General features: G+C 40.7%; 1 protein-coding gene across 14 annotated transcripts in view; it reads right to left on the bottom strand.

The window, feature by feature from the left end:
* KIAA1217 (KIAA1217 ortholog) overlaps positions 1-26,975 on the bottom strand; it is a 323,146-nt gene that overhangs the window by 65,286 nt on the left and 230,885 nt on the right. For 11 of the 14 annotated variants that reach the window (XR_010922379.1, XR_010922380.1, XM_067562372.1 and 8 more), the window contains one exon: positions 3,021-3,853. Coding sequence is in view for 12 of the 14 variants with exons in the window: in XM_067562372.1 (XP_067418473.1) it covers positions 3,021-3,853 (833 nt within the window). In the remaining 2 variants the exon portion in view is untranslated. Of the gene's footprint in view, positions 1-3,020; positions 3,854-9,947; positions 10,389-23,084; positions 23,351-26,975 lie in introns of those variants that run through there. The other 3 variants (XM_067562374.1, XM_067562376.1, XM_067562375.1) reach the window with 3 other exon arrangements.

Genomic DNA, 26,975 nt, shown 5'->3' with positions numbered 1-26,975 from the left:
GTTTGAGGTTTACAGAGGCCTCAGAACACCCATAATTATTTTAAAGGGGTCTGTTAACTACAAAATACCAACATAAAAGTTGCCTAGACCACTGAGACCGCCACTGCCTGGCACGTTATAAAGCTGTTTACATATATGCAAAGTGAATGTAAAATGCTATCATTCTGATGTGGCGAGGCTTGCTCAGGTGTCAATAAGCACACAAGGTACAAAGCAGTGCAGAATACGACCCTCCATGTGTACTATACCCACAGGTAATCCTGATAGTTTCAAACCTCAGGTCCCCAGCCCTAACTCATGTCAACAGTCCAGCTGACTTCAATTGTTCTTGCTTATAGGTGAAAGTCTCTCCCATGCAGAGGGCTGGTATGAGACCTCTGCATCACTTAAATCCCCTATAAACACTTGCCAAAGGGCTTACGTAGGACTTAACTGCTGTATTTAAGCCTGTGAATTTTGCCACATGTGAGTAAGGGCTGAAGTATCAGGCCTGTTACTTTATTTTATCATTTGATCATGATAGTACTGTTGATAAGGCAGTGGGGTTTAGACACCTTCTGATTAGAGTATAGCTGTGCCACCTCCCATTGCCAGCTGTAAAGATGCTTCATCACTTTCATTACAACTCTTGCCTGTCAGCTGTTTATAACTGAGCTGAAGAATTCAGCCTAAACTGAAACAGAATTCAACATCCTCAGCCAGGAGCCACTTCGCAATATTTATTTAATTTAATACAATTTTAATAAAAATTGGTTTTACCATTTATGAAATTATGGAAGGATAAAATAATGCTTAAGGCTCTTTATAGTTGTATAACTCAAAAAAACCTTTCCTAAAGTAACATCTCAGAGATTAGACAAAGACTAATTTGCACTAATTGCTTTTGGTATTTAGTATGATTTTTTAAAATAGCCCAAAACTCTTAAGGTTTAAAAACCCAAAACAAAACATGAACACTTTCCAGAAGGAAGAATTAACAGTGTAATTTTGTTAATAAATACCGGGTTGAATTTTAAATACATGAATATATTTAGAAGTGCTATTATGCAAATATAGCATTTATCATTTTAAATGCACTTTAGGAACAGTACGGCTGGTGCATATATTCCTTTAAAATGCTGCAAAATTATTTGCAAATTCACTAGTGTGTGTGTGCATATCTGTGAGCGCACACACGCACGCATGCAGGCGATTACATTTGTGTGTGTTTTCGGAGAGGAGAGGCAAAGTAGAGAGGAAACAATTTCTTGCTATCTCTGCTATTTCCGATCTCTCTAGGATGAAACTGGTAAGACGTTTTTAATTTAATTGCTTGCATTAAAAATGGCAAATGTACTTCAAGTCATTCCCTTCTTCAAGTACTGGAAATCTGCAATTAGATTTTAAGTACCTACATATTTTCTTTAAAAAAAAAGTTTCATTGACCCTAAACTGAAACTGTCTCTAACTCATATCCTGGCTGCATCACTACCCTACTGGGCTGGCTTCAGCATGCAATTTTCTATGGACGGCTGAGTTTCTTCTGAGACACGACCCATGCCCATTCCCTCCCCATATCCTAGATTCTCACACTGTGTTGATTCTCTCTCTAGCCAATTACAGTTTCATGTGACTCATTCTGAGCCTTCTGAACATTCTGAGTCAGTCAGATGTGCAGTAGAGTTCTGCTCAGGTCTAATTTTACAGCCCAACCTGGACCCAAACCAGAACAGAGAATGATGAGTCATTTTCAGATCCAAGATTTCCCTCTGAGCTTGTGGCAGCACCACTGCTGCCAACTCATCCTTGGAACTCAGCCTGGTGAGGACTTCCCACTCTGCATGTCCCATGGCTGTGTGCTCTGGGACTCGCTGGCACGTTCATGCAGCAGCATACACAGTGCAGCAAGGTGGCGGTGGCCAGCAGCAGTGGGACATGTAGCCGCCACTGCACCAACCCCGCAGGCAGGAAGAAGGATTGGAGACAATCTGAGCAGGTTGGGTTGTTTTCAGACCAGGGTCAAACCTGATACCTGTAGGGTTCTGTGGGGTTCCTGTTGGGTTGCAACACTCTGTGTGTGTGGGGGGGGGGGGTGGGAGGGGGGAGGGAGGAGGGGGAAGGGGAGTCACTTAAGAGAGATGTGAGGCGTGGCCTTCTCCCCCAGGGCTGAGTCACTAGTTACCTTTCCCAGCCTTTAGCCTTTGAGAGCTTAGCATTTTCCAGCTAGCTCCCTTCACTTCCCTAAAGAGTTCTCTAAAAGTTAGCAGCACAGACAATAGATTATCCACTTGTACAACTTATACTGATCTATCTTAGCCAACTGCCAATATAAGCATCTTTCTGCCCTAGGGCAGCGTCTATGCCAGCAGCAGTCATCATAAGACCTTTGCGCAAATCTGATCCTTAAGAAGATAGGAGAGATCACCGTCAGGTGATGACTAACAGGCAGGTCACCAAGTAACCATTTGTGATGCTTGGAAAATCAGCAGGAAAAACATTCTTGTTTCAGTTTCTTCAACAGGATGGACTTGCTGATCTCAGCAATGCTCCCTGAAGTGTATATTAAAAAAAACTATTCTATTTTTATGCAAATTCGTGTTTTACAACCGATAAGACAGCAATGATAAATTCTTCCCATTTCTTCGCACTAGATGAGGAAAAACTCCACTCCATAAAGAATAGAAATGGTAATATCAGAGTGTCATTCTTAACAGGTGTGAAATATATTCCCTTATTAGCACCAGCAGCATAACGTTTGTTCTTGTAACATGATTTGCTTGTCTGAAAAAAAAAATCCTAGCTAATCATTTTATTTTTTCAAATGACTGAAATGTACACTAATTAATATGACCCTGGATCACCACTAGAAGTAAATCTAGTCCTTTTGGTTCATCATCCCCTTTAAATTACTTACTGCCCTTATAGTTACCTAAGGACCACACCCCAGTATGCTGGTCATTGTCTCCAGTATGTTAAATGAGGTTATGTACACAGATCATGACTCTCTCTCATTTACATATCTTATATTCTTGCTGTCTTACCTTGTCTCTTTATCTTTGGGCACTGCAGCTGATCCATATCCAAACACCTGTTTGTCAGCTGTAGACGGAACTACCTCGACCATGCCAGGTAAAGCCATAGTATTCCGTGCTTTAGTTTCCACAAACACAGGTGCTCCTGGCTCTTTTTTAAAGGACTGGCGGCTAGGAGAAGACCTATCCGGCTGGATGACATGAGGGGGCACATGAGTGTTATGATGAGTATGAATATCAATCAGTCTCATATCAGCTACTCTGTGAGGAGAGGCAGGAGGAGTTTTAGGACCAAGAGTTGGCAAAAGGCTGTCAGGGTATTTTCTTGCTTTTTGTCTGTACAACGATTGCTCCATCATTTCAGGTTGCATAGAGGGGTTACAGTAAGTGTCTGAGGACCTCATTGCATTGCGATGATAAGCTACAATGTGATCAGGAACGTCAAGAGGGTGTCCAGTGTGGGGAGCAACAACACTCACCCTCCTCTCATGAAACAGGTAAGGGTCGGCATACAGGCCTTCATTTCGAAACAGGGTAAGATTTTTGTTACTCAGGTCCTCATCTGGTTTCACGTCCCTTCTTTCCAAAATGGCACTAGGGCTCGGTGATATGGACCTTGATGCTGGCATGTTTGAGAGCCTGTCTCTAGGAATTGTTGCATTGCCTGGCATGCCCATGGGCCTGGCTCCACCATAAGGAATTCTGGATGGAGATGGGGGCATAGAGTGGGGCACAGGTGTAGCAGGTGGTGAGCTTGGAATTGCATGAGAAGGATGCGTAGCAGATCCTGGTCGGGGAGCATTTGAGCTGTCTCGGCCTGTGTAAGCAATTTCTCTCTGCATCTGAAATAAAGGAAAACCACATGAGATACAGCCTTAGTCATTAGCCTAACCATCACCTTAGCTGCTGCTTAGACATTAACTATAGTGAAAAGAATTTAACTTAAAACCAGTTTCTTTATTATCTATTTAAATAAAATAAACTCTTGAGACTGCAGCTCCTAAAGAAAATATGATCTACAGAAGGCAAGAAAATTGGTTCATGTTAATAGAATACTAGAGAATTTTCTAATTTATATATTAACACAACAAATTTATTATGAGTATTCTTACTCATTTGCAGTCCAGTAGTGTGAAGAGGCCTGAACTGAGATCTGGGCCTCATTGTGCTAGGTGCTGTACATGCACATACTAAGACAGTCGCTGCCTTGAGGAGCTTACATATCAGTCTGAAATAGACATACAGCTATGAATGATGGATTCTAAATCTTGGCAGTAGCCATCAACAGTTTGCTGGAGCTTTTACTTATCACAAATGAAGTCTGAACAGGTATTTTACTCAAGCAAAATAAACTCTTACAGCCAATGGGACATTTACATCACTGCAGGATCTGGCCTCCCAATAATATCTTGTCAATACAATTACTTTTGTGCAGAAATCTGAAAATTATATATTGAGCATATGTAGCTTTGTTGTTCAGTGTATGTTATTTCTAATAGAGCTTTCTTGATATATACAAAAATTAATGTGCACAAAACAGTTTTCCTATATAAAAAATGTATCAAAGACTCTCTGCATCACATGGCCAAAGATAATACAGTCTCAGACAATTCTTAGAATTTGTTTTCAAAAAGCCACTTACAACCACTGACAGCTAAAACTGACATAAAAAGCTGCAGTAATTGCCAACAGAAAGAATGGAAGAAACTGGAAGAAACAGGGAAGAAGAAGGGAAGGAAAAAGAAGGAGAAAGCATCTTTTGAAGGATGCATTAGTCTTTCACTGGCTGGCTGGGGCATAGCTGAAAACTCTGCAGATAATGGTATGCTCATCTGCTGCAGGGAATGGAGCATCTCACTCTGCTCAGCGGTGACCTCTCTAGATGACTGAGCACAGAGGGGATCTCATTGCTGCAAGCTTAATTAATGCCTCTGATGAGGAGCCTTGAATGATAAGTAGGGAAGGATGGAGGATCAGCTGGGCTCCATCAAAGACGTGGGGGAATTCATTTGCAAAGGAAAAAAAATCCATAATTTGCTGTAAAATGTGAGTGGACAACATGGGTATGTCTACTCTGCATGTGGGAGTGAGCCTCCCAGCCCAGGTCCACAGACACGCACTAGTGCTGTAAAAATAGCTGTGTTGACATTGTGGCTTCAGCCGGAGTTTGGGCTCTACAGCCTGAGGGCTGGTGGGAGGAGAGAGGGCTTGAGAGCCTGAGCTGCAATATCAAAGCAGTGTCTACACAGCCATTTTTAGTGCACTAGCATGAGCCCGGCTACCACAAGTCTGAGGAACCAGGCTGGGAGGCTGGCTCCAAGATGCAGTGTAGACATATCCTGCCATGCTGACATCACAGCCCATCATTTACATGGGATGCCAGCAAAAAAATCAAATTCATTACCAAACCGGAATGATCGATACCTTGTTTAGAAACATGCAACCTACATGCCTTTTTATGCTTGAGATCCCTGTCCAAGTTTTACTCCTTTTTATTATGATAATGTGGCTGGATTTTCAGCAATCACAATGTAGTGAAGCCAGGGGTTACATTCTCTCCCTACTCCACCCCTAAATGTTTCCATTGGGAAGGAAATTGCCATGCCAGTATATACAGTACAACTGTTCCCCGCACAGCAGCCTCCATACTTTGAAATTACAAATGACTCTCCTTAGAACTGGAGGTCAGGGATTTGCAATACTAGGCATCAACAAGAAGAAAGGAGAGGCGTTAACCTGGCAGCAGCAGAAACAAAAATAAAGAAATAAATACAATAGAACAAAAGTAGAACACAGGGATGGGCCGTGAAACAAAACAACAACAAACACCAAGGCAGACTGTTACAGCCACAAGCAGAAACCTGGGCAATTGTATCATTTGTTCATTGAATTAGCATAATTCAGGCCATTAAATAAAAACACTATACAACAAAATTTAACACGCACAACACCAACTGAATAAAAAATAAAATCTGATTTTACATACACAGCTGACTGTTCTGCTTTGAGAGACGTAGCCACATACAATGCATGTGTCTTCTGGAGCCAGACGCTATGCACGGGCCTGATCCAAAGTCCACTGAAGTCAACGGAAAGACTCCCACTGACTTCAGCGGACTTTGGATCAGGCCCCCAAGTGTAAATCTGACATATGGCAATGGATGCTTGTGACTGTGAGAGCAGGACTGAGACCGAAGTCTATAATCATTCTGCACAAGAATAATCCTCCACGGTTCAGAAACATAAATGCTGGGATTCCCAGGCAGGCAGATACAAGAGAAATTTGATAACATGAGGTGGAGAGGAGAAAAGTGTCAATAAGAAACTTGAAAAACCCAGAATTAACAGCAACAGGTCTAATAACCCCTAGTCAATCCAACGCATTCACATACTGAATGGTCACTCATTTCTCCTAAGGCAGAGGACTCATTCAGCACAAAATTTCTGTTTTCTGTTTAGGTTCATTAAAACATAAATAAGGAATTCAAACAGGACCTGGAGTATTGTTCAAAATAGGTCTGGCCAGCAGTTAGAACCTGGCGTTTACCATACCCTTTTCCTTACCCCATATTTATTTGTGCCAACTACCAGCACATTTATTATTATTTATTTCTTATTTGTACTCCAATAGAACACAAAGTTCTCAGTCAAGATTGGGGCCCAACTGGGTACCCATTGTGTTGGGCACGGCACAATCACATAGAAAGACACTGTCTCCATCCTGAAAAGTTTATAATCTAATTGAAGATATGTAAGTGGGTGTAACAAACCGAAGACAGGAATGGCAAGGGGGAGAGAGAAGGAGGGAGGGCATGGGTAACAATGACAGGAACACAGGGCTACGTAAACAGGATATGTGCACAGTTTGATGACTTGGAGTCATACAATTTTTATGTGTTTGGATTATAACTTCTGCTTCTACCTGCCCAGTTTCTTTCTCTCCTGTTCTTTTCTGTCCCTGTTCCAAGTGCCCAGATTTTTTGGCCACGAGCACTTTAGAATCGCACACAATGGTCTCTTTTTCCCCCTTCTCATCTGTTCTCTCTTTAATGCTTTTTTGCTCTTCTTTTTCCATTCTCACTCCCGCAAAGGCTCCCTACTGCTCAGAAGTAGGGCACACACTGCTGTTTCTGTGGTACGAGGCCTCATGTTCTTGTGTCAAAGGCACATGCTTCAGGAACAAAGTAAAGAGGAGACTGGGCTGGCCCTATCCTGTGATCTGCTCCCACAGCCAGCCAGCCTGCAGGAAGGGTAAGAGTAGAAATGTGCCTAATGTAGCTGTGACATTGTGTGCTTCACAACTGCAGTCACACTAGCACATATGCCATGGGATGTGGTTTTCCTCATGATGCAGCTTTTTTCTGTACTCAAATATCAGGAGAAAAAAGGCATTATCTTTCAGTTTCTCTATTAAAAAACATCTCACCATTTTAAATAACAAGAGAGCTCCTCACCAGCAATGTTTAACAGCAATAAAATCTGTAAAATACACAGAAGCTTAGCAGGAATGCCATGATCAGTGAATATTTTACCTGAGGAGCAAAGAAATCAGACACGTACTGCACAGTAAAGCCCATATATATGGCTGTGCGCTTCATTTTGAAATTAGGTTTTCAATTTTTTAATGAATGCCCATATTTTGAACTCTGTTATATACAGAACAGTAGTAAATCTGGCTCATGCAGTACCACAATCTCCCTGGCGCACACACAGTTGTGTGGAATGGGAATGGAGGCCATAAAAAGCCTTTGCATAGTGCATGAAAGGGACATGCAGAATTACAGTCTCTGTGCTCCACAGAGTGCAGGGCCTACTCCATTCCACTGCCCTCGAATCGCATGATACCTCAGAAGGGAAGATGGCGGACAAAAGCCTGATGGGCAGCAGACAACAAGCTGCAATTCAGTAAAGAGCGCAGTGGTAAATGTGGCATGTTTATGATGCTGCATTTTGCCTTCCAGTGCTCCAGCTGAGGCTGCTGTGCCATGCTGCCCCTTACACAAAGCTGTACCTAAATGGCACTATCTAGCCCACATCTTTCCTATTTTTCCCTTGCATACAAATAAGGAGGCAGTGTGGAATAGTCATCAGAACAGCAGACTGATACTCTGAACTCTGTTCCTTGCTCTACCATCAACTCAGTGTGTGTCCTTAGGAAAATCACCTCATCTCTCTGTGAAGTGGTTTGCTCAACTGTAAATTGGGTTTAATGATAATTAGTATTTTTCAAGGGCTTTGAGATATTTTGGATGAAGATGCTATGGAAGTGCTAAATGTTATTACAATAATGATTAAACATTTGTATGTAAATAGTCTTTTTTAATTAATAGGTTCTGTAATCCTCCACTAGAAAAAAATCTTATTTTGTTAAATCAAGTCAAAGATTTTATTTTAAAAAGACAATCGAATTAGATAATTTATTATTTCATCATCAGAATAAAATTAGACCCAAACTGTCCTAGCCAACCTGAAATCTTCATTTTAGTAGCTGCCTTATAATACAATTTCCATAGCTGAGTTACAGACCTTCCATTCTGGCTTTGCACTGCTGAAGGAATAAGTCAACTTTACGAAATTTTGCAAATACACATCAATATAGTTCTGCACTGGCTAAAATAATCTAATGTAAAATAAGAAACAGTGCGTCTGAAAATTACAGAGTTGGTAAAGGGTTTGAAAAACACCAGTGGCCTCTAAGCATATGAGAACATGTCACTAGTGCCTATAAAAGCCATTAATTTACTGGCTCCCATAACAACCCCACATTATAGAACCTAATCGAATGGACATAGATTGCAAAGTAGTGGTTTCTCCTCCTCTGCCCACACTACTCATTCCATGTTTCTGTTTTCCTTTAATCACCAGCTCTGCAGTCTGCCAGTGCTAGTCAGTACTTTGGATGCTCCAATTGACTGTAAAAGAGGTAGCCATCCAACCCCCCCTTCTCTCTGTGCTCATAAACATTATGTAGGGCTCACTTCCAAATGGGGGTGAAGTGGGTGGGTTACAGGACCCAGTTGGAGCGGCTCAGCTAAGTGTTGAGCTGTTCGCTACTCTGGAAAAGTTGGTGGAGAGATGTTACACGAGCTATAATCCTCCTACTAGCAGGAATACTTGTTTTCCTGGGCAGTGACTGTTCAGCATCTCACCATCATATTGTAGTGTGACACTGCTATAGGCAACATTCAGTCTCTATGGCCCAACACAGACCTTCTTCGGCGCTCTGCACCCATAGGAAAAGGGCTGTGGGCACAAGTTCTGTCTAGCCAAGAGCAGCATATTGCACTTTTTAAAAAGAACTGTATGGTTGCTGTCTGCCCGCTGGCTGAGGTGGTGTGTGCAGCTTGGCTGGTATACCATCTCTCCTTCCATATGGTACAGGATCAAGCACATACTTAACATTTTTCTTGATTACATCCAGTTCTTTCATGTACACCTGCACATAAGCCCAGCCTCTGCAGCTATACAAATGTTTATCTCAGGGTATTTTACATGTTTGGATCAGATGTCCTTATGTATTCCTGCTTACACATGTTTAATCCACACAGTATCCTAAAAGTCCTATGGGAAAGCAAAGAATCCACATTTAACTTTTTATTGAATACAGAGCAAATCTGTAAAACTCCAAGCTAGCCAGAAAATAAACTTAATAGCAAAAATAATGGCTGACTGCTTAAATTTATTTATAGTCAATGTGTACATTAGCTATAAACATGTGGAGAAGAATTTCATGGAAGATTTTAGATTGTCTGTTCCTTAAGGCACAAATTTTAAAAATAGGCTTAGGTATTCTATCTCTATGTATTTGTGCCTATTGTTCTTAGACTGCTATTAAAAACAATACTTTTTTTTAAAACTAGACAACATTACAACTTAAAGACAAATAAAATTATCCTTGCTAAAGGTTTTTATTCTGAAATAATTAAAGCCACTTACTTTTACTTAAGGAAATCACCTACATGGATACAGCAGTAAGACGAACATTTGGTTCCACTTAATAAAATACAGTTCTTTTGTTTTCAGCGTGGAATCTAAATTCTCAGTCTAGAATATGACATTTTATGCAGCCAGGCTTCTTGGAAAAAGATTTTAAACATTAAAAAGGCTCCTCATTCCCTCTGATCGCAACAAGTGTGTGCCATCTTGTTTTACGGATCATCCAAGTAGTGCTGCTTTCAAGAGACTGAAGTACTTTTCCACATGACAAGTCTGCAATTTCTCCTCCCCTTAGAAATTAGTCACTAAATAACCTTTCTGGCATGTCACCCAGCCACAAACTGTGCATCATACCACTGTGTGATTCAATCACTGAACAATTTTTTTAATGTGTATGTATAAAATGTAAAGAAGAGACTAACATTAAAGAATGAAGCAGTCAGAGTCTTCCAAAGGAGTGAACCATAAATAAAACAGCAGGTAACCTTTATTAAGGCTCATTCTCAAAGAAAACAATATGAAATACACGTTAATTATCCAGTAAGAAAGGGCCTTGAATTGTTTACATTTCAGTAAACCCAGCATTGCAGAACACAGGAAAAACAGAGAACACATTGATTTGAGCAATGACATTTAGTGGAGTGAATTGTGAAACTCTCCCTAAGATATATCACCTGAGCAAAACAGGAGGCTGTCTACTAATTAACCAGTCACCTTAGCAGCTTTACCAAACTGAACTTTGAGACCATCATAAACCAATTCCATTGCTATCTCTGGAGAACACTGCACAACCAATTAAGATCACTTTTGAAAAAAGAGACAATTAAAAAAGGCAACTGTCAAATATTTATTTAGAATGATTACAGGAAAGGGACCCTCCCTCTGACCCCCTCGCCCAAAATACTGGGTGATGTAGGAAATGTATTTTTAAAAATACAGTACTTGCTGAGGTGGGAGAGATGGAACTGAAATGCCACAGGGAGAAAACACAACATAATCACTTTACAGCACTGCAGTTATCTGCTGGGTGTTTGTTTCTTTTTAAAATGCTGCCTGTGTCATTATAGCAGGTACTTGTGGGTTAGAAACACAAAGGGATTTAGGTGCCTATTGCCACTTTCACTGCCCAAAGCCAAAATTAAGATCCTCGAATCCCTGCTCAACTACCACCTAGCCATGTGGGTGCCTAAGTTTCAACTGGTGAAGTGCCCTAGCTGCCTAAATTTCTGCCTGTGGGTATGTGCACAGCCACCTAAGCCCCAGTGGGATTCACAAAGTAGGTGTCCCCCTGTCTATCTTGCTTGCAGGGCTCAATCTGGTAGGCATGCTCTGAACACACCTACTGCACTGGGCCTTGGACACAACATAGCTGGAAGTGGACAAGAAGATAGCTTCCCCCTTTATAACTTTTGCCCAATGGCTAGAGCATCCATGCAGGATGTAGGAGACCCAGGTTCAAATCCCCTCTGTGCCTAATGTGGAGCAGGGATTTGAATCCAGTTCTCCTCTTAAGAGAGTGCCCCTAATCACTGGGCTATGGGGTACTCAGGTGGGAAGAATCTCCCTCAATCTTTCCTGCTGAAGCTATTCCATTTCATATAAATAATTAGTCATTGAACCAGGGACTTGAGCCTGACTCTCCTACCGCCTAGCGGAGTGCCCTAACCACAGGGCTACAAAGTCTCTTTCACATGCTATCTGGCCCAGTGACTATTAAGTATTTCACCCAAAGTGGAACAACTTCAATGGGAGAGTGAAAGGGCCCCACCCCAGAACAGCCTATAACCTCCTGGTTAGGGACTTGCCTGAGTGGCGGGGTTCAAAGCAGGGGAATTGGAGAGGGTTCACAGCTGTGACCCTTGAACAGGAGGAGACTCCTCCCTCCAATAAAATATTTTTATTTTTCATCAGTCAGGGTTTGTTGTTTCTTGTGACTATAGGAAGCAAAACATTGTCTACCACTGAGGCATCTGGTTTACATTTGGCAGCTTCAGCTAACCAGTCGAGCACTCATTTTCCTTGAATCAGGATTTGGATCCTTGATTCAGTTATAAAGATATTCAGAACTGTTGACCAACTGAACCCCAGGAACACCAAAAGTGGAAACTCAGACAAATTGTTCTAATACATATTGATACCACAGGTGCATCCTAATAAGTACAGCATTCATTCTACCAATAGCTTCTTTTAGGAATGTTGACAAGCCTGTAATGAGAAATCCCATTATTGTTGTTATAATATGGAGTATATAGGGGGCCACTATATCTTACTGTAGTTGATCTGCAATAAATTATAACTGGCAGTATGTACATAAGAACGGCCATACTGGGTCAGATCAATGGTCCATCTAGCCCAGTATCCTATCTTCCGACAGGGACAAACGCCAGGTGCTTCAGAGGGAATGAACAGAGCAGGCAATCATTGAGTGATCCATCATCTGTTGTCCACTCCCAGCTTCATTTTCCATAACTGGACTCTAGCATGGTAAAGTATAGGCCAGAACATCAGCCACACAGTGACTAGCTTCCTGTGCTTCCGGCACAATATACAATAAGCTTCAAGCATGTCTGATGCATACGAAGGCTTTTACTACTTAAGGAATGAATCCTCTTTTAATTTTAAAATATATCATAGCACAAATTTATAAATAATGCATGGACATGTCATTACCAAGGCTGCAATTCAATCTCTGGGCTCTTAGAATACATAGAAACCACGCAAGCATCACTCTCCATTTTAATTACTTTATCAGAGCCCCTCAAGGCATGTCTAACTTGCCGTACATTATCCTGTGTTTAATTGGTAGCTCTTTACTTGTTTATAAAGTTCCATACAAGGTTTCTTTTTCAGCTTGACATACAGTATACACAAAGGGCATGATCCTGAGAGGTACCAAGCACCAGGTTTCATCAGGATCATGCACTATATTCTGAGCTATTTATTGCTCTAAAATCCATGTTAGTGAAAGGCTGAAGTCACCACTGAGCATTTAACTTCACCAAGTCTCCCTAATTTCCTCTACAGCACTAATAACTTTATTAGTCTCTTGGACCTTCGCAGCTATTCTCCCTTCCCATTAATTTATCTCTCTTTTTTATTGGTTGAAAAATGTTACAGATGCAGGGGGAAGAAAATACCATTTATAAAAAGTCAGAGAAGATCTTTTTTTTTAAATCCATTTCATTGTGTGTGTGTGAGACAAGGATGTTTCATTTTAGCATCTGACAATTCTGACAATTATTACTTTTCTTTTAATATTTTATGGCTGGAAATAGTTAAGCAACTAGTGCCTTGTTTCCATTGCTGTAAATAACTGTTTAACACAGATACACTGACTTATGTACTGGACCATTTATTGCTAACATAGGACCTGAACCTGCAACTCCATACTCTGGCAGAGCTTGCCCTGGAGTCAATGGGAGTTTTGCTTGAACATGACTAACTAATACAGCCCCACAAAACCCAAAAACTAAGGTATTGTGTCAGTGATGTTTTCACAGATAAATTCCAAGGAAAGTGTTGATTTCTGCTGTTTTATGTGACTCTCAAAATCTCCTCTAGCCAGCATAGAATCTAATCCTGATCCAAGACATGTGAAGTTATGGATGACAAAGTCCTGTTATAACATCTAGACCAGGGATTCCCAAGTTGTGGGCTGAGGTCCACAAGGACGGCCCAGGGGGTCTGTAGCATCAGTAGCATCTATAGCATTTTTCTCCTTCCAGTGAAAGGCAGGGGACAGTGAAGGGCAAGCACAGGCAGCTGGTAGTCATGTTTATATGCAGATAGCAGAGTGAAACAAGCCAGGGCCATTTTTATGTTACTGCATACTGTGCATTATTTTCCATGAACTGGAACTTTAAAATGAGTACCAGATTTTATAAAGCAGTCCTTTAGCTAGACATCAATATTTATAGCTATTAAATATCTGTGGCATCCCCAAAAAGATTGAAAACGGACCCATCAGAATTCTTATTTGAGTTCTGGAAGCAGGTCAAGGTGGACGGAGAGGAAGAGAACAGTTCTAGCAGTGTAAGGAGGCTTAGAGTTGTGACAGTCACAGATGATTTATCTTCTGCACTCTGAGTGTCCCTTTTGATTTGTATTACTTCTTAACATGATTTTCACAGATTCCTTTAGCACTTGCTAAAGCAGAGAATGTCCTGAGGTAAACACAAGTCCTGTAAAGTTCCATCACCTTATATTCATTCCAAACTTTCTTTTAAAAAATCACTTAAATATCCACTAGTGTGAACCACTGTACAGAACTATGTCGTTCTGGTGCTTCAGTACCAATACAGAAGGGCTTCCTGTGGAAGAGATGGCTCTTCCAATGTTAGGCAAGCTGCGTCTGAACCCACTGATGCCCAGTTGCCTCAATCCCAGGCCAGCAACATTTCTTTGCCAAAGATGGTTTTTAAATGTTTTAAATATTGCAGCTGAAGGTGTGTGCTCAGCACTGAGTGGCGGCGGCATTGCAGCAGAATCAAGAATTTCAAATGATTAAACATTTACTGGAAATGAAATGCAGGCAAGCAGGGAGTGGGTGAATCTTGTGGGGGCTGAAGATTCTACATGGCTCTCCAACTAATTCTGGTATCACAAAACTAGGGTCAATATAACAAGCCCTTTCTGAAGCTGCGTGAGCAAGGGGCTATGGGATGGGCTATTACTCCAAGCTGCAACCCTCCCACTCCCCTGTAATTTAAACCTCATGTTTTCTCCCAGATGTGCTTCAATACAAATAAACATGTTTTTCTAGCTAAAAGAAAGTTTTTGGTACACACATATGTATGAGAAAGCACCCAAAAGCTAGGCTGACACCAGTGGCTGTGCTACACGACACACATCTACAACTGTGCTGATGTCATTGGAATGTTTCTCTTCTTCCCCACCTGTTCCATCTCTCTCTATATGGTTCTTGCTCAGCCTACTCTCTACTCCAAGTTTCACCTTGTTGTTTTCCATTGTCTTTTCTCTCTGCCCCAAATCTTGAATCGAGATGATATAACCAGAATAGGATACTGGCAGCTTCTTCTGCCTTTCATTATTAGCTATCCCACCTCATTTTTTGAATCCCACATTTCCTCCCTCTTTCCTAGACCAGGCCTTGACCCCATCATCTGCTAGCCAGCCCTGGGAGAGACAGCAAGACCAAAAGGGAAGAGAAAGCTGAGCAGCAGCAGGTTGGGGGGAGGGGCTCCTGTGTCTGGCACATCCTGGAGTTCAGAGGTTGCAGGAGAGGGGGCATGAGGAAGGGGGTGACAATGGGACTAAATGATCTAACCTATCTAATGGAAGAGAGACTAATAGGTGTAAGGCCTATGAACTCTTACTTAGAACTACAGGGAAAGATTTTAAACCATTTAACCGACATTACAGTAGAAAGCACCCAAAGTCTCCTGAATCCTTGCACAACTCCTGTGGAGAGCAGGACTTTGGTTGACCAGATCTATGGCTGCAAAAACAGGCATGTTTTGAAATTGCTCAATGTTTTCTTGTTTTGGAGTTAAGTTTGTTTGGGTTATAGGAGCTGCTAGACAGCTCTGGAAGGCCAGCTATGAAGAGGTTGGTAGTTTTCCACAGTCGGAGAAGTGTAAAACCTGGAATACGGGTCTACGCTACTGCTTGTCTGTTTGCTCTCTGCCTGTGCTTTTCATGTGTTTCCTTATTCTTTAAAGTCCTGGGACCAAACAGGTATCAAGCCTCAGTCCACGGTGCTTTGGGGATTTTCTCAGTAGACCACAACTGGCCTTGGATTTGGTTGCTGCCTGCTCATTTGATGCCAGCCCACTGGTTCCTGACACTGAAGCCTTGTCTACTCTGGCAGCGGCGTGTAGGGAACATGTAGCAACAAGCCTCAATGAGAAGCAGGCTGTGCCCACATTATGCTGTGTGCTACACATGGCAGTGAAAAGCTCTGGTAGGAGGCAGGCAGCCTTTGTCTGTTGCCTCCCCTGCCAAAGCTCTTTTCTGCTGCCAGAGCTTTTCACTGCAGTGGGAAAAGGTTCTGGCACCAGTGAGGGACACTATACTGATAAAAATAGCAGTGTAGATGGCTGAGACATTACTTGGGCATGTAGAGTGCTGTGTGAAGTACATTCCCTAAAGTTCTGGTATGTCTTTACTCCTCAAAGCCGTGCCTCACCATTTACACTGCTATTTATACCTCTTCTAGGGGCAGGTAGCGCATGTACTGTACATACCACTGTTAAGTGTAGACGCAACCTAAGAGAGAGTAAACTGTCCATCAGCTGGACTTTGCCTTGATCCACCTTTCAATCTGGCCTAAGGTCTCTGCTTGCCCGAGTAAAAAACTATAACTCTCTCCTGTAGCTGACAACCACCACCATCACTCAAATACCAACAGATCAGGAAAGAAGCACCCATTTTTTTCCTTTTTCCAACTCCTATGTTCTCTTTTACTCAATATTGTCTGCTTGTGTTGGACTTGCCAAAACTCCCAACATTGTAAGTAAACTAAAAGAGTTCCGATTGTAATATCGGTATCATTTCCATCATTAAGGAAAAACAACTGTTTTAGTAACATACAATTTTTATTGCACAGTTAGTAAACAAAGCAGGAGGGTAAATGCCATGAATAGTTATTGGAAAGTTAAAGAAGCCTAAAACACAGCACCAGCTGCAGGGTGCAAAGTAACACTTAAATAATTCATAAACCATGACAGTAGGGAAGGGACAGTGAAAGGAATCGCAGTGTGGGGGTGGGAAGTAGGGAAGTGAGTCTGGGAGACTGTGGAAGGAAAAGAGAAAGTAGGTCGTATGTGGGAGAGACTGGAGATGAAAGAAAGAAAGAAAGAAAAAGAATCTGTGTGTAAGGAGAACCTAATGAGTGAGTCAGGAAAGGGTTAACAGATTATGAGGATGGAGGTGCAAAGAGAGGCGGATTAGGCCTTGGAGAGAGAAATGGTAAGAGCCAGAGGAAGAGAAGAGAACAAAGTATGAGAGAAATTCTGGAAAAAAATAAAGTCAGAAGATTATAACGATGAAATAAATGGAAGGAAAGAATGGAAAAACTGAAGGACGTGGAAACCCAAGAATGCACACAAGTGTTCTTTAAGGCCAGGACATTTTCGTTTATTGACTGCAATTATAATGGATTACATTGTATCTACCCAGTAGAAAACAATGGGGAGGTGGAAGGAGAGGAAGAGAGAAAGAGTGTTCAGTTTAAGCCAGTGTTTATTGTTTTGTTCTGTGGGGTTGGCTTATGGGTGAAAGAGAAAAGCATTTTAGGCAAATTACAGCTGGGAATGGGGCAGATGGACAAACACTTCAGTCTCTTCCTGGACCGAGTGAGTGAGGTTGTGGGGGCAGGGACACACCAACACTCCACACTGCAGTTTGAGTAATGTTGCAGCCCTCTTCTGCCTTCCTAATTCAGTAAATGAGAACAACGGTGTTTCAAAGCTACAAGTGGCTTCCAAACTAGGCATAATGAACTTGCCCAACTCTATTGGTGATATGGCTTAAGGGGGAAAGTGACATGTTTCCCTCGCCAGACGACAGAGAACGGTGATTTTCTACACTTTGAATCTCAGTGCAGTAGCCCTCAGACTCCATATGTGCATTACATCTGGGTGCAGTGGGAATGGTTCTCAACTGGAAATACTGAAACAGATGTTCCAACATGTGTACAGACACTTGTGGTTAAGTGAATATGCAACTGCTAATCCAACTCTGATTATGCATGGAAGACTTCAGAAGGTTCCAAGGTTATACAATGGCCAGATAAGCTCTAACAAGCTAGGATCTTTGTATGTGTAGGGAGTGGCAAATCCCTTTCTTTCTCAAATCTTCTAAATGGTTGTATCCAATGCCACTTCCAAAATACAGTCCAACTCCGGACCACACATATGATCACTGTCCCAAGGGCACTCTGGCCCAGCTTTCCTTGTCCATTGTCCCACCCGATTCTCTTTCCAACTCCTGTCAACCAGACTCTTGAGAATACAATTGTCTCCTCAGTGTAAAACAGGAATCTAATCTACAGGAGAGGGAAAGGCAGCTGGGTAGCGGGAGCATTTAAAGTAATGGATAAAATCGTAATGATGCTAATACATTTAATTTCTTATATAAATTGATTTCAGCTTGGAAGGTGTAGCGGTTCAGATTCAGGTAGAAGGGAGCGGTCTAAATTTGCGCTAACCTGGTCATATTTTCCCTGAACCCATTTGCACATCCTTAGCTGTCAGTTACCGTAGATTAGTTTTCAAAGTCCAGCCACGCTTCAGACAAATGGAACAACATGTTCCAAAGACACTGATGCACATGTGAGATGCAGAACATTCTGCGTCAACACTGCCCATAATGTTAACCACACACAAGAATGCCTGAAATCAAAGAGAAATCAAAGTGAAACCCCTGTATGGGGTTTTTCTCTCTCACCACTAACCTTAATTTCACCACACAAGTTCTCTCTAGACTGCATAATTCTACCCCTGATCACAAAGGCAAACATCCAGATCATCCAGCCTAGCATGAGTTCATTTCTGAGTATTTTTGAGCATGTTTCATGGAGCTGTTTTCTCTTTCCACAAATAAACAGAACGTGAAAGTAAAAAGAAAAAAAATTCTAATTTTAAACAACTACATTTAATGGAAGGATGTTAACAAAGCTCTCATTTTCTTCCCTACTGCACTTTCCAGACAAAATAGCTTGGCAGATAGTGAGTGCACCATGAAACATCTTAGCATTGCAGCCAGGATACATCAGGGTGTCATTGTGAATGAAAAAAATACAACCACATTGAAACAACACATTTCAATCCTAAAAAGGTTGGATTTACATAATTATATCATTAGTTTGCCAATATCCACATTTATCTCATCAGCATACTGTGGCCCACCCAAACCAAAAGCTAACAATCAGTCTCTTTGGACTGAATATATAAAAGCTGTCACTGATTTTTGAAGAATTAAGGTGGAAGCCCTCGAGATGGCTGGTAATTAGTGTTGCACTCAAATTGCTTTGTTTGTTTGTTTTGTTTTTGTACAGCTGCTTTTAGATAGGATTTGAAGTACATAAACAAAAGTAGTCTGCTTTGTGCAGATGTAACAAGCATTTTCTTCCTCTTCCCCCTTAACAGATCAAATGCATTGTTGAGATAATGCATACAGCCACCACCAGCCTTGAAAGCCAAATCCTTAAAACCAATCTTGATTCTAGCACTTCCTTGGGGCACCGCTGAACTCATGGATTCTTCCATTTTTTCCAAAAAAGGAATAGTTTTAAGCATATATAGCTCTGGTACAGATCAGCATTTTTATTTGGTTTAAATATGCTGTATATCAGATTTCTGCTCTTTAAAAAAAGAAGTCCTGTGAGTAACTGATCTCATAAATCAAAATAAACGCATTGCTTCTTGACTCTCTGATCTACTATTCAGCTTTTATTTTTGTTCCATATTTGTAGCTTTTCCTACTGTGCCAAAGCCAAATAAAATTGAACAACTTCATATGATTAAATAAGAATAAGGAAAAACATAACCTTTAGTCTCATCTAGAATTATCAAACGACTGACTCCAAACATGTTTTCTATTACAGGAATATGGAATAGGTTAGGATATAAATAGTAAAAACAACAAAACAGTATACAATAAAGTTTGTAGTTTAAATCCTACACATATTTACACCTGTAACCTGCTGTTACCACTAAATAAGAATGCAGCAGATAAGAAGGAAAGCATTATGTCCCAAGTTTTGCACCCAGCTCTATCTGCAGTCCCCATCCGTCGGAAGGAAAGGTCACTGGACAAGCATAATGGATCCACTAGCCCCTTTCCTCATCCCCACAACAGTGCACAGGGAGCCCCCACGTAGCTGGGCTTTGTGGCATATGTGACTGTATACTTGCTGCAGAACTGGTCTGCTTTGTTGCGGGTTGAATCTTCCGCTCCTATAGGAGGGGGCCAATGAGTATTTGCATTGATTAACACTCTTTTACCACATTAACATAATTGCTATCATAATATCAAGATTAATTGTTCTGTTATGTGAACATTTATTCCCTTTCAACTGTTCCTCCTTCTGTTCAACATTTGACAAATGCAAAAACAATCTAGCAACTGCTGTACCACAACAGACAAGTACTATAATGAGATACTGGGTGGGGGTGGATGTCTTAGGACTCAATTAACTTGTTGAGGGTCTTAAGCATCAAGTTATAGTTACCTGTAAATACAGGGAAACCTGAAGTAAGGGCCACCTGCAACATGCAATCACTTAAAGTATCTCCAAGGTTTCAAATACAATTTCGTTCAGCCTTCAGTTAGAGACCACCTCTTCCTGGCCACACAATTTTGCTAGTTCATTAAGTGGCCACTAAAAAGAGGTTTAATTTTACACAGAATAAGCTGTAGTCACTGATCTAAGGAGGGAGCCACTTTTGAAGAAAAAGAGTACTTGGGCGGTTTGATTCTTATGGGTCTTTCCTGGAAGAAACAATGTCACCGTTTGAAATCATGTTGGGTAAACATGGTTTAAACCACATGATCCGATCAGAGGCTATTAATATAAGGACTGTTTGAGCTTCCCAGATTATGTTCACCATAATGGATGGATAAAATGGTGTGTATTGGAGGAATGAGATGTACTGATGCACCAGAAAAGCATCCACCAAGAATAGACTGCCATTTAAGTGGCTGGATACAAAACTGTTTACTTGGCTGAAATAAAGAATTAAGGTTAAAATTAGGGATCCCCAGGGTGGAAGTTATCCACAGTGATTCAAAACTGAATGGTTTAGGAACCAACAAGTTACCCAACAAACCTTTTGGCCTGTTCAGTCACTCAATTTGCATGTTAAACTTCAATCACATGCAAATTGTCCTAAAGCCTAAAGATGTTTCTGTATATTAAAGAAACTGGCAGGTTTCCAATATTTTCTCATGCCTACTGATTTTTGCAGCTGTCTTGTTTATGCCAGCTCAGATTATTTTCACCCCAGACTTAATGTATCCAAGGAGGACCATTATTACTGCTCATATTTTCAGGAGTCCGATCAGTTTTCTTAACTCCAGATTAGAACTGCCACCATCTAATCAAGGACCTCAGCTGTGTGGGGGGGGTTCTCCTAAAGATCAGAAGTTGGATCACTTTTCTGCCTCTATAGGAAATAGAGGATGAAGACAGAGTAGGCCTCATCTGCCTTATGGAATCTTGCCCTTCGCTGCTATATTCACCAAGACAAAAGCAATTGATTGAACAAAGAACTGAAGAGTCAGCTGTAAGCAAGGAACTCAGATCCTGTTCAAAGAGTGTTGTACTTCTGGATGATTTAATAGGGAAGGATGCAAGAGAAGGCTAAAGTAAATCCTGCTTAAATAAAGCAATGTCAGGCTTAAAGAAGGACGAACTATTCCTTCCAACCAAGCTGGTGTCACAGAGAGCTCAATATACTAAATTCACATCAGCAAGGTGATTTTTAATCTCTGTTGAGATAAGAGTGGACCTGCAGAGCTGGATGGAAGACTGAAAACCATCTGTGGTTTGGGTGCTATCCCAGAGCATACAGGCTCTTTTGAATTCTCATAAGCTTCCTTATTTACAAGGGAAGGATGGTTTCTGATAGACACAGCCATGAGTATTTTTATAGTCTGTCATTGCACTAGCTGACTCTGCCAAATACTGAGGAAAGAGAGGTAAATAGTTAAACTATTGCAAGTTGATCTGCCAAAACGAAAGGCTGTGAAAAAGAGTAAAACATCCAAGGAACAGGAACTAGAAAACCTTCTGTAAAAGAAGGTAGAGTAAGAATAAAAGAAGCAACTAACAAACAATAAAAATGGACCCAAACACAATCCTCATGTCCTTTATTCAGGGAAAGCTCCCATTGAAGCCAGTGGGACTTTTCCCAAGAAGGCCTGAGAATCTCACAATTGGGCTTTTGTGTTAGAGACTTGAGCTCCAGACTCAGTCACAGGCCAACAGAAAACTTGTGTTGCTCTTAAATAACTCTGAGTGGCTGGAATACTCAGGAGGTGTACTGAGATGCTCCAGAGCAAGCTGTTTGCAACCCTCAGCCAGAAAGAAAGGCCTTTAGAAGGAAATAAAATCACTATTAAAGTGAGTGTATCATGGCAGAAGAGTGGATCTACTTCACAGAAAAAGTTACTGGGGATTTACAGATGACAGGCTTGTGATATCTTAATTTAAAAAGGGAATAAGATATAATTGGTAGACTCCTGCTATTTGCAGAGTGGGTGGGGCATACTCATATTCCTAGACTAGTTGATGTTGGCTAAAATGCTTTTTTCAGAGCAAGTTTGATATCATTTAACTTAAAAATATGTAAGTAGAAAATCTAAAACTTGGTTTTAACAGACCCATTTATATTCTTTGGCAACTTTTAAAAATGCTACTTTTTAGATTGCTGGTTTATTACAGGATCTATATGATTATATAGAACATGAATTATATTTTTTTCAAAATAAATATACTTTAACAAAGGCATATTGCCACTTAATTATTTAAAAAGCCACAATAAGATCTCCATCCAAACATAGCTCAGGATCTGTATTTAAACAGATCATTTTATGTGTGATACTTTAGATTTATATTATGTTTTATTCATAACTAAAAACAAAAATGAATTAATTCTTTAACTTCTAGCCTCCTTCTCAAGAATCTATGTAATTTTTATGGGATAATTTTTATAATATATGTAAGTCACATAAATGGAAAAGCATATGTACATTTACTATATTTCATCACAGTTTGATTAGATACAGTTACCTCTCAATGTCTTCTTCCCTACAGCTGCATAAATAATTAGCAGTTTGGTAACAGCTCATTCATTAAAAATTGTAAATCTCATGTTGTAGAAACAATTCCAGAGCATCAGATACTATATTTATATATTATGTTGAACTCTGAATCAGATTTCAAGTGACAAGTTAGAAAATAATTGATTTATTACATTTAATACGCAGATTTTGAACTAGACATAAAGCCTAGTTTTGGTAGTCAACAGGGAAATAAAACATTTCTTTTTCTGGAAGATTTAAGAAAAAAATTTAATTTTGATCTCTGGTTTAAATCCCCAGTTAATATAAAAATATTTTTTAGCCAAAAAGAAAAAGGAATTCTATAGTCACTATGAATAGGCATCTTACCTTACATCTTTTGGTGAACTCCTTTTCTAGAAGCATCTGGCAGGTATTCAAACACAAAATACTTTCAGCTAAACTTGTCTTTACATCTTCCTAAAACTGAACTTCTTTTGCTTTCGTTTTGCTAAAAGAAGCTTTCAGACAATACATGTGAGCTAAAACAGCAGCAGCCTTCCCTGTTCAAGCGATTTCATGGACATTCACAGGCTTTGCTTCCACTGTCCGAAAGTTAAGAATGAGCAAGAAAGGCATTTTTCCTGTCCCGGAAATCAGTATAACCACAACCAATGCTGAGCTAATGAGAAATGTTTCTTCCATGTGTTCTGTTTGGCAGACACTCTAAGTCATATCAAGGAAACACATGATGTTTATAAATACAATATGGCTCATGTTGTCATAACCTCTTAATGACAAAAAGAGCACTAGAAAAAGCAAACAGCAGAACAGCAGGAAAGATGAGATTTGTATCGTTTAGAAGTTCTATATCAGATATACGTATATTGGCTTTTTTCCTAAAGCAAAAGTTTTACTGTAGTGGGATCAGTAAGGCCTTGCTTGGTAACTTTTAAACGTACTATGGGTAGGCCTATCATTAGCATGCATTCAAACAACTAAGTGTTTACATAGGAGTTACACTCTAAGCATATGCCTATATTGCAGTCCCAGTGTGTGATTACAGTTCAAGTAAACATACCTAAGCTAGCTTTAATTTAGTTAGCTCAGATCTTGAAGCATCGAATCTGCAGCAGCGTGCACTTCAGTGCAGCTCTACAAGCCTGCCCAGTAACTGCTCACAGGTCTAGTCCGCACTGGAGCACCAGCTGCCGCAGCGTCATTCTTCTGGTACCCGAGATAGCTATAGACTACAGCTAGTTGAATATGTCTACACAAGCTGCACTCACACACCATGATTGCCGTATAGACATACCCAAAGACTGTTAAAAAAAATTCAGCAAGTGGGTTGCCAGGTGTCCAGTTTTCAACTGTCAACTGGACACTATAAGCCTCTCCACCGAGAGGGTGGGAAGAGCAGCAGCTGCTTGCTGACCCAGCTCCAGCCTCTCCAGAGCAGAGGTAGGTACTCCTGCCACCCAGGGGGAACCCCGTCCCCCCTTGCCCACCCCGATTTCCCCTCCCCGGCCCCTTGCTCTGGGGACCCACCCTACCCTCTGCACTGCACACAATGTGCACCCCTCCGCTTCCCATTACTGCCTCCCCCTCACATACAGCATGTGCCCCCCTTGCTACGTCTTACCACCTCTCCCCACCAGACACACACACACTGCCCCCCACCCTCCCGTTGCCAGTTAGTGATCCCCTAACTCCAGCGCCCCCATCTGCCAATTAGTTCCCGCACTCATAGCATGCCCCATCAATTCCAGTTACCACTCCCTCCACTCTTCCAACACCCCCTCAATTACACCACACACAGCGTTCCCCTCAATGCCAGTTACTGTCCCCCCACATCTTCGGGAAGGAGGGCAAGGCTACTTTTTTGCGAGTTATCAAGAGTGTGGATTAATACAGTTCTGTTCAAACAATATTCTGAGATGCTTATTCTAGTGACAATTTTTAAAATAAGAGGCTGCAAAGGGGGAAAATACAATAATACTGGAGGATTTCAACTATCCCTATGTTGACTGGGTACATGTCACCTCAGGATGGGATGCAGGGATAGCATTTTTGACACCATAAATACTGCTTCTTGGATCAGCTTGTCCTGGAACCCACAAGGGGAAAGGCAATTCTTGAGTCAGTGCTAAGTGTAGCACAGGATTTGGTCCAGGAGGTAAATATAGCTGAACTGCTTGGCAATAGCAACCATAATGTAATTAAATTTAACACATGGGGAAACATGGGGAAATATGCCAAAGAAATCCACCATAGTAGCATTTAACTTCCAAAAGGGGAACTAGACAAAAATAAGGAAGCTAGTTAAACAGAAACTAAAGGGTGAAATACCTACAAACTGCATGGAGATTATTTAAATTTACTGATAGGCAAATTTAGAAAAATGTAGCTTGAGAACTTATTAGACTTTGATTTAAGGATATTTGTTTTGTATATTCTGATATGTGATGTTGACAATTTTTATTTTAATGGCTATAAAGCTTTAACTTTTTGAATCTCAATGTCTACTGTCATTACATAATTATTGTCTGACCCCCTCTGTAATTTCCCATAACTGTGAAAATTTAAATAATAAAAATAGAAAAAAAGCTTTAAAATAAACATTGATATTATCTGTTGACATCATAAAAAATTAAAAATTGAATTCTGCCAATCCTAAGTATAGTACGAAAGATGTGTGACAAGATCTGCCTTCGTACGGTATTGATTCACATTTCCGAAGTAATCTCCTTAAACCAGGACAGGCAATAATCGCTTTATCCCTAGAGTTACTGAAATAGAGCACTCCTAATGCTAGGCACTGTTTATAGTAATTGCTCCTTCCTTCTGTCTTATTTTAGTGAAGTTAGTTTCAATTTATCTGAGCACAGATGCAGCCATGGTGGGGATAGGAAGACTGGAGTGAGGCATTTCCCACCACCCAACTTTTTCCATATCCTGCATCTGTCCTCCTCAATGCAGAACAAATACATTCTTAATCTTGAGCTCTCCCTCTCCCCCATATATATTCATGCGATCGCATCCATAAGCAAAAAAACATAAAATCAGGTGTTTCTTTGCAGACTTCTCCCTGGTGCCTCAGCAATGTCCTGAATTTTGACTTGTAGGTGACACCTCTCAAATTGAAAAGATAGTTAAGTCACCCACTCAAGAGCTAACCAAACTGCTGAGCTTGTGAGATCTAACAAAAGCACATCTCCAAGTGAGCTGGCTACAGACCAGGAAATAACTATTCTTGGGAGATGCAAAGATTTTGAAATGCCACCTCTGGTAAGATGCACATCCACAGAATCACCTCAGAGAGCAGAGTGGAACATGGTAAAATAATCACAGAATCATGGAAACGTAGGGTTGGAAGGGATCTTAAGATCTCATCTAATCCAGCCTCATGCGCTGGTACAGAGGGAATGACCTTTATTTTTTAATTATGCACTACTTTGGCCAGAGAGAGAGAGTTTAGCCATACTCAATATGTATTTATGGGCATAATCTCAGTTGCACAGGTCTATATTCTAATGTGAACAATACAAATTTTAACCCTTGTTTTTACAGATAGCGAACATTTGTATTTGCAACAACAACTTTACTAGACAGTGAACATCTGACAGGGGGGTCAAAGAAGTAATCCAGATTGCTGACAATCTGATATTGTGTAAACATTAGCAAAACACGTCTGAATATCAGCCCAGTACACAATATACAAAAAAGTTACATTTAGCACCCCTTTCAAGTGGGCACATAACAACTTAGGCCTAATGCTCTAATGTCAATGCTTTATTATTACAATACAGCAGTTAACATTATTATATGCCCTGAAAATGTGCCCTGCCCTAGTATATTAATGATATATTTCAGATGTTACTGTTCCATGGGAATCAAGAGCACTTGAGGATTCTCAGCACCTTGCAGGAGACACAGAACAATTTATCAGATAGGCTCCTAAATGAGCGGCTACTCACAGCTTTTTAGTGTGCATTTAGGTGACTAATCAGATAATTGGATTTTCTGACCCATCAGATAGATTGTTTTATGATGTTTCAAACAAAATAATTATAGGAGAAGATGGCTGAAAATACTGCGTGAAAATGAACAACTGCCACAACTGTACTGAAACAACGTGCAACACTTTATGACTGCAAAAGTGCTTAAAGATAATCAAAACAAAAAAACCCAAGCACTGTGACACACGCAAAAGAAACTGTGAAGGCAAGAACCAGATGCACAATTATAAGCTAATATTTTTACAGGATTTCTTCAGAACAT

The sequence above is a fragment of the Emydura macquarii genome, unplaced genomic scaffold (assembly GCF_026122565.2).
Source record: "Emydura macquarii macquarii isolate MOO-44397 ecotype Brisbane River unplaced genomic scaffold, CSIRO-AGI_Emac_v2 contig_2422, whole genome shotgun sequence".
NCBI classification, from domain to species: Eukaryota; Metazoa; Chordata; order Testudines; family Chelidae; genus Emydura; species Emydura macquarii.
The sequence above is the reverse complement of the archived record's forward strand: the minus strand, read 5'-3'. Positions and strand labels throughout refer to the sequence as shown.